Source organism: Myotis davidii, unplaced genomic scaffold (genome assembly GCF_000327345.1).
Source record: "Myotis davidii unplaced genomic scaffold, ASM32734v1 scaffold89, whole genome shotgun sequence".
NCBI classification, from domain to species: Eukaryota; Metazoa; Chordata; class Mammalia; order Chiroptera; family Vespertilionidae; genus Myotis; species Myotis davidii.
In genome coordinates this window covers 156,952-165,014 of record NW_006300372.1, presented here as the reverse complement: position 1 = coordinate 165,014, position 8,063 = coordinate 156,952, and the positions used below count along the sequence as shown (strand labels likewise).

General features: G+C 47.4%; 2 protein-coding genes across 2 annotated transcripts in view; both read right to left on the bottom strand.

Annotated features, from left to right (window-relative positions):
- Window positions 1-2,770, bottom strand: part of LOC102753939 (protocadherin beta-17-like) — a 5,971-nt gene extending 3,201 nt beyond the window's left edge. The window contains exon 1 of the mRNA XM_006777030.2: window positions 5-2,770. Coding sequence (XP_006777093.1) covers window positions 5-1,515 — 1,511 coding nt within the window. The 5' untranslated portion in view covers window positions 1,516-2,770. The remainder of the gene's footprint in view (window positions 1-4) is intronic.
- Window positions 2,771-3,971: 1,201 nt separating this feature from the next.
- Window positions 3,972-6,790, bottom strand: LOC102753652 (protocadherin beta-6). Its single transcript, XM_015572612.1, has one exon. It carries the CDS (start codon window positions 6,530-6,532, stop codon window positions 4,163-4,165), a length of 2,370 nt encoding a protein of 789 aa, XP_015428098.1. The 5' UTR covers window positions 6,533-6,790; the 3' UTR covers window positions 3,972-4,162.
- Between the last annotated feature and the right edge of the window lie 1,273 nt (window positions 6,791-8,063).

Here is an 8,063-nt window from a genome sequence, read left to right as displayed (position 1 = left end):
GGACAGGAGCGGGGCCAGGGGCAGGCGCGGGTCGTGGGGCGGCAGCAGCGAGTAGGTGAGCTGGGCGTTGGCGCCCGCGTCGCTGTCTGTGGCGCTGACGCTGCCGATGTGCAGGGCGGGGCTGTTGTTCTCGCGCAGGGTCAGGGTGTAGGCGGTTTGGGTGAAGGCGGGGGCGTTGTCGTTGACGTCAGACACCAGCAGGGTGATGTTGTGCTGGGTTTCCAGCCTGGGGGTCCCCAAGTCGGGGACGGTGATGGTGACGTTGTACTGGGCCTGACTCTCTCTGTCCAGCGCTCCTTCTGTTACCAGGGTGTAGTAATTTTCTACAGTAAGTTTCAGTAGGAAGGGGAGATGGTCTTGGATGAAACAAGTCATTTTGCCATTGTCTCCAGAGTCTGGATCTGAAATTCCAAAAACAGCTACCACAGTGTCTGGGGTGTTTTCTGGGATGTCACTGATGAGAAATGACATGGTCAGTTCCGGGGCGTTGTCATTTATATCCACCACTTCTATGGCTACGGTGCATTTCCCAGAAAGGCCTCCACCGTCTGAGGCCTCAATTTCCATACGGTAAGACCGAATTTCCTCAAAATCCAGCATTCTTTTTAACCGAAGTTCTCCCGTGACTGCGTTTAGTTCAAACACCTGAATGGCTTGATTTGACGATTGGAAAAACGAGTAGGAGAGCTCGCCATGGGTCCCAGCATCTAAATCTCTAGCGGAGACGGTGATGACAAGGGAGCCTACAGGGCTGTTCTCTGAGACCTGCACCTCATAGAGCAGCTGAGCAAACTCAGGGGCGTTGTCATTTATGTCCAGGACTGCAACGACAACCTGGCAAGTCCCAGTCCTGGGCGGAGACCCACCATCCAGCGCCGTGAGGGTTAACCTGAGCTCTGACTGCTCTTCGCGGTCCAGTGTTTTGTCCAGCACCAGCTCGGGGTATCTCCTGCCATCGCTGCGACTGCGCAGGAACAGGTGGAAGTGAGGGTTGGTGCTGATGGTGTAGTTCTGAACTGTGTTGCTGCCCACGTCTAAGTCCTGAGCTGTTTTCAAAGGAATTGCAGTCCCGGGGTGGCTGCTTTCCGGGATTTTCAGGAGGATTTCCTGTTCCAAGAATTCGGGGGTGTGGTCATTTACATCTCGGAGCTGGAGTTCCGCTTGAATAAACTGCAGCGGGTTTTTCAGTAACACCTGGAAATGCAGTCTACACGGGTCCGTGTCCCCACACAACTCTTCCCGGTCCAATTTTTCTTGGAGGAGCAAATGCCCACTCTGCTGCTCGAGCTGCAAATGCTGTCTGTTCCCTTTGGATAGAATCCGGGCGCCACGCGCGGCCAGCTCCCCTGAGCCCAGACCCAGATCTTTTGCGAGGTTGGCCACAAAAGAGCCGCTCTCCCTCTCTTCTAGAACGGAATAGTGAAGGGTCGCGCCGCCCGCCTCCCACAACAGTAATAGAATCATAATGGCGGTCACTTGCCTTTTCCGGGGCGCTTTGGGGAGCGGCGTCTCCATCCTTCCTCCTTGTCAAAACGACCCAGTATTAAATCACAAAATGATTGCTTTGCAGCCAACTCTGCTATCTTAGTTCAATAATCTTGAGTCAGTTCCTAACATTGACTGACGTGGGGATGGGGATAGCGGCCTCTCTGACACCCTCTAGCCCCCGGTGGTGTAAAATGCTTCCTTTGCAAGCGGTCGAGATGGCTTTACGGCTTTACCGCTTTACGTCGTCTTGGAATCGCGGAGAGGTTTTCACTCTCTTGTCCTGCAGCGCCACCCAGCGTTCTGTTTTACAACTTCAGGTAGTTTTCATTTCAAAGCACAATGTAAGAGCAAAAAAACCCGCGCTGAATGCCTTTTTGGGTACTCCTTTCCCCCTACCTATTATGCAGTGTTGTTCAGGTAGCTAGCAGTAGTTGTGAGAGCAAAGTAATACCTATTTATCTATAGTCATCTTCTTTATAAAGGTACAATTTCATTATTCAAAACTCGGCTGAAGACAAATTCATTGAGTCATTCAATAAGTATTTCACTGTGCAGAAAATTTCCTAGCTTCTGGAGATGAAACGGGAAACACAAAAATTCTTGCTCTTGAGGAGCTTACATTCTATTACCAAAATACTAATTTTTTCTATTGTGTTAGAAGTTATGAGTTTTTAAATCCAAACAAATGGGAATGTACCTGTATCTCCTTGGGGGGGGGGGGGATGTTGTATTGTCAGTCTCTGAGCTACATAGCCTTTGAGAATTTTTTTCCTTCATAAACTCCTTGTGTGCACAGCCTGTAACGTTCAGAGAAAATGCCCATTTATTTTATTAGAAGTCACTATAAGCTATGAGTTCGGGCAATGTCTTTGGAAGAACATGAAAAAGGCATAAAGTCAATGGAGTCAAAGATACACTTTCCAGGGAAGGGGTTTGACCTGTCAGCTTTGATAAGAGTCCATCCCCTGGGACAATAGAGATAGGGCTATTGAAAAACACCACTGCGTCAACTAAAGCCTTGGGAGTTGGCGTGAGAATGTCAGAATAAGCAGTTTCCCCCAAGGAAGAATGCTACTCCGAGGAGAAGGTGAATATATGGGAATACAAAACAGTAAGTGTTCCGTACACTCATTGACCCAACTGGTGATCATCCATGACATAGGAGCCAGGGCAGTTCACTTATTTGGATACAAAACACAGACAAACATAATTTAGTTACGCCCACTTCCATTTTAATTAAGGATAAAAATAAAATATTCTGCCCAACTGGTGTGGCTCAGTGGTTGAGTGTAGACCTATGAACCAGGGGTCATAGTTCAATTCCTGTCAGAGCACATGCCCAGGGTTTCAGGCTCTGTTTTTGGGCTTGATCCCAAGTCTGGGGCATGCAGGAGACAGCTGATCAATGATTCTCTCTCATCATTGTGGTTTCTGTCTCTCGCTCCCTCTTCCTTCCTCTCTTAAATCAATAAAATATTTTTTAAAAATAAAATTTCCACTCACTTGTCACTTTAGTGTAAATTGCCTAACTTTGATGGAAAATTGAAAAGAGGAATTTTTTCATAAAACATAACCAACACAAATAAGACCAAATATAGTTAAACTATTAAAGTAAATGATTTTATGGTTAATAAATATAAATAATGCATATGCAGAACAGGAAGGGAAAAACTGACATTCTCCAATAAACTGGCACTAATAACTTATTTAGTTCTCAGAAGTTTAAGAAACTAGGAGGAGCAGTTTGAAAAATATGATTTGGATTTTACTAAACAATATAATACCTTACATCTTTCAAATAGTTGGATAAAGACAAGGAAATAAAATGTATTCTCAAGCATTTTATGTTCTGTAATAGAGTTTTGGGTTAATGGAAGATGTTTTCTAGAGGAAAAGTAAAAGAGTGATATTTAATAATTTCACTTATTGGCAAGGGCACTATAGTGTAGAAAGAATATTAGCATTTCTGTATCCCTTGAAAATTATTTTTTAAATTCACTATAGGAATGTTAACATTCGGAAAATATTTGTTAAGCATTTATAATTGGTCTGGTCGGTGTTTTAAAAAGATCATCCTATTCTTACATGAAGCTCACAAACTGTAACTAAATGTGATGACAGTTTTGTAAAGTCTATATTCACAGAAAATATGTATTGACTATTATGGTTACTGAAATATACATAAATATGACTGGCTATCTTATTATTTAGCCCTCTTTAGTGTATATCTTTATTTCATCACACTATAGATGTTAAGACTTAAACTGGCAGATTAAATAACAATCATTTAAAATTTTTCTCTACATAGCAATAGTGATACCATTGTCACGAATAGTTAGAAATAGAATCACACTTAAGGACGCTGGAATATAATTTTGTAACAAGAGATAGATGATTAAATTTCAAAAATTTTAAATTATACAAGTAAAAATTTACTTTTTATTCAGATTGTCAAATCTAGTCAAATATAATTTCAAAACTACTAAGCGTAATGTAGGAAAAATGCTGTGTATATGCAATATCTGAATTTCTTTTAATTTTACCCTAAGGAACAGTAGTAAAGTAATAAAAAAAAAGGGGACCATCAATAGCATGTAACTAAGTTAAAAAGAGATTTTCAAACTTATTAAGTAGGGTTTAGCAGAATCATACAATACTTAACTGAATGGGAAAGCTATTCCGAAAAGTAGGGTTTTCCTTCGTTTCCTTCCCAAGTTTCTTGAGGAGGGAAGTTGGGGAGAATCGGCTTTAGGAACTTGAACTCGCTGGCCCCTGAGCCTCCCGTCAGACACACCTCATACTGGTAGCTCTGGGACAGGGTCCCGGTGCCGCTGACGTCCACCAGGCGGCCCGGAAAGGGGCCCTCAGGCACCGAGCAGCCACCCACCCAGGCGGCCCTGCTCCGCCTGCACAGCCGCACCGCGATGAACGCCAGCACCGAGAACAGGAACAGCGACGACACCGCCGCCAGCGCGATGACCAGGGGCACGGTCAGCGGGTCGGCCGGCGCCGGGTCGGCCGCCGCTTCGGGCAGCGGCAGGTGGGGCTGCGAGAAGCCGTCCACCAGCAGCACGTGCAGCGTGACGCTGGCCGACAGCGCGGGCTCGCCATGGTCCCTGACCAGCACCAGCAGCCGGTGCCGGGCCGCGTCGCGCTCGCTCAGCAGCCGCGCCGTGCGCACCTCGCCATTGTGCGCCCACACGCCGAACAGCCCGGGCTCCGTGGCCTTGAGCAGCTGGAACGACAGCCAGGCGTTCTGGCCCGAGTCCGCGTCCACCGCCACCACCTTGCTCACCAGGTAGCCCGGCTCGGCCGCCCTGGGCACCAGCTCGGTGCAGGGCGCGGAGCCGTTCTGCAGCGGGTACAGCACGAAGGGCGCGTGGTCGTTGGCGTCCAGCACCTGCACGCGCACCAGCGCCTGGCTGCTCAGCGCGGGGGACCCGCGGTCCGTGGCGCCCACGCGGAACTCGAACGCCGGCAGCGCCTCGAAGTCCAGCGCCCTCAGGGCGAACAGGCGGCCGTTGTCCGCGTTGATGGACACGAGCGAGGCCAGGGGCAGGCGCGGGTCGTGGGGCGGCAGCAGTGAGTAGGTGAGCTGGGCGTTGGCGCCCGCGTCGCTGTCTGTGGCGCTGACGCTGCCGATGTGCAGGGCGGGGCTGTTGTTCTCGCGGAGGAACAGGGTGTAGGCGGTTTGGGTGAAGGCGGGGGCGTTGTCGTTGACGTCAGACACCAGCAGGGTGATGTTGTGCTGGGTTTCCAGCCTGGGGGTCCCCAAGTCGGTGACGGTGATGGTGATGTTGTACTCGGCCTGACTCTCTCTGTCCAGCGGTCCTTCTGTTACCAGGGTGTAGAAATTCTCCGCAGACGGTCTTAGAAGAAAGGGGAGACTATCGTCTATAGAACAAATAACCTGTTGATTATGTCCGGAATCTGCATCGGATACACTGAAAACTGCCACTACCGTCTCTGGCAGGTTTTCCGGGACGGCGCTGCTGAGCGACGACATGGCCAGTTCAGGGGCGTTGTCATTCACGTCCAGAACCTGGATGACTATGGAACATTTTCCGGATAGTCCCCCGCCATCTGTGGCCTCAACATCCACGTGATAAGATTGAAATTCTTCAAAATCCAACGTCTTTCTCAGTCGAATTTCGCCTGTGATTGCGTTTATTTCGAAGGGCTGGTCAACGTCGTCGGTTTGAAGTAGGGCATAAGATACCTCTCCAAAGGATTCTGCATCTAAATCTCTCGCTGAGACGGTGGTAACCAGAGAGCCCAGGGAGCTGTTTTCAGGGACTTGCGCCTCGTAGAGTTCCTGAGCGAACTCTGGGGCGTTGTCATTGCTGTCCAAGACCCAGATCTGAATCTCTATGGTCCCTGACCGGGGCGGAGACCCCCCATCCAGCGCGGTGAGGGTCAGCCTGAGCTCAGGCTGCTCCTCCCGGTCCAGCGCTTTGTCCAGCACCAGCTCCGGGAACTTCCTGCCGTCGCTGCGACTGCGGGTGAGAACGCGGAAGTGAGCATTGGAGCTGACTGTGTAGCTCTGAAGGCCGTTGCTACCCACGTCTAAATCCTGTGCCACTTTCAAAGGAAATATCTTTCCTGGCGCAGTGATTTCTGATATTTTTAGGATCATATCTCTGGCCGGGAACTCCGGGGCGTGGTCATTTATATCTCCCACTTGCAAGGCAGCCTGGAAAAACTGCAAAGGATTTTCCAGTAACACCTGGAAAGGTAGCACACAGGGCTCAGTAGGGCCGCACAGCTCCTCCCGGTCCAGTTTCTCATTTAGCAGCAAATCATAGGTCTGTGGGTCAAGTTGCAAATGCTGTCTGTTCCCCTTGAAAACAACCCGTGCTCCCCGCGCAGCCAGCTCTCCGCTCCCGAGTCCCAGGTCCTTTGTCAAGTTGGCCACAAATGTGCCACTCTCTGTCTCCTCCAATACAGAATATTGTATGAATCCTGAACCCGCCTCCCACAAAAGCATCAATATAATGAAGGTTACCGCTTGCCTTTTCTTGCGATGTCCTTTTGTCTGCGCCATTTCTATTGTTATGCCTGATTTCAGAGGAAAAATCCTTTTTCGCTCCCAATCACCACATCCACCGTCGACCCGCCAAAATGTCTTTGCCAAAGAGTTTCAAATTCGTTCTTTTAACTTCTCTGGCGACGACTGCCTTCCGGAACACGTCTATTTTGGCTTTAGCTTAAATGTGTCCAGTATTTTTTCTTGGGTTTCTCCGTGAAATGGCGTCCACCGGATCTGCAGAGCTCGGATTAGATTTAGTCTCTTAGCCTGTACTGCCACCACGCGTTCAAATTAATAACTTCATGCGGTGCTTGCCTCTCAACACAATTTCCAAAATCTGAGCATTATAGAGACTTTTAGGACGAGTCGATGTTTCTCAAACAGGAATGTGTGAACCACTCGCTTAAAGAAATACCTGGGAGGTTAGGGTCCCCCCACCCCTCGCGGGGTTAATTCTGGGCTCCTCTCGGGAATCTTGAATCAAATTCTCTGTCGGTGCTCGTGGAAATCTGCACTTCAGTTTTTCTCAAGTGATTTTCATACACACGAAGGTTTAATTGAGAATTACTCCCTCCAAAAATGTAAGTTTTTTGTGATCAACTTTTTAAAAAAATATATATTTCTTTATTGATTTCAGAGAGGAAGGGAGAGGGAGAGAGAGATAGAAACATCAATGATGAGAGAGAATCATTGATCAGCTGCCTCCTGCTCGCCCCCCACTGGGGAACGAGCCCGCAACCCAGGCATGTGCCCCTGACCAGAACCGAACCTGGGACCCTTCAGTCCGCAGGCTGACGCTCTATCCACTGAGCCAAACCAGCGAGGGCTGTGATCAACTTTTATTCTTTAGCAGTGCAATTTATCTCTGATGAACAATGTAATTTGTGAACACAAGAAAAACACTGTGCAGTGGTCCCAACAAACACATCAGCATGCCATACAAAAGTGAAAAGTTGGTTAACAACACTGATGGTAAAATAAGCAATCATTTCTCTAAATTATATGACTTACAAAGTGTCACAAACAACAGACTTCCTTTGTTTTGTGGTTACACCTGCCCAATAAAGGGAACAATCAGGTTAGTGGGAGGAAAACTGAGGCCAAGGAATACTTACCATGGAAATAGCTTATCAATTAAATGATTTCAAAGAGGAACTAGGAGCCATCAAGTATTTGTCATAAGTAAGCATTTTAGGATTCCACTTTATTTTTGTGTGGGTAGAGTTTGGTCATGAATATATTAGACTTGTTCATTTTACTGTAACTTTTTAAATCAAAGTCTCTTCCTGTATTGATTGATCAAGATCCAAATATATTACCCTGTTGTATATGCAGAAAACAAATATTCAAGACTCACGTCTACCATCCTCTCACAACAAAAATAATACTAGATCCTTTAATTATAGACCAACTAAGGTAATGTGAAAGGTGAATATTGAGTGGACACCATGGAAATCAATGATAATTCATCCTGGCTATATCCATTCATATCTCGCCAGTTTAGGAAAATGTATCTCTAAATATCCTAAAAATGCATTAAATGTGG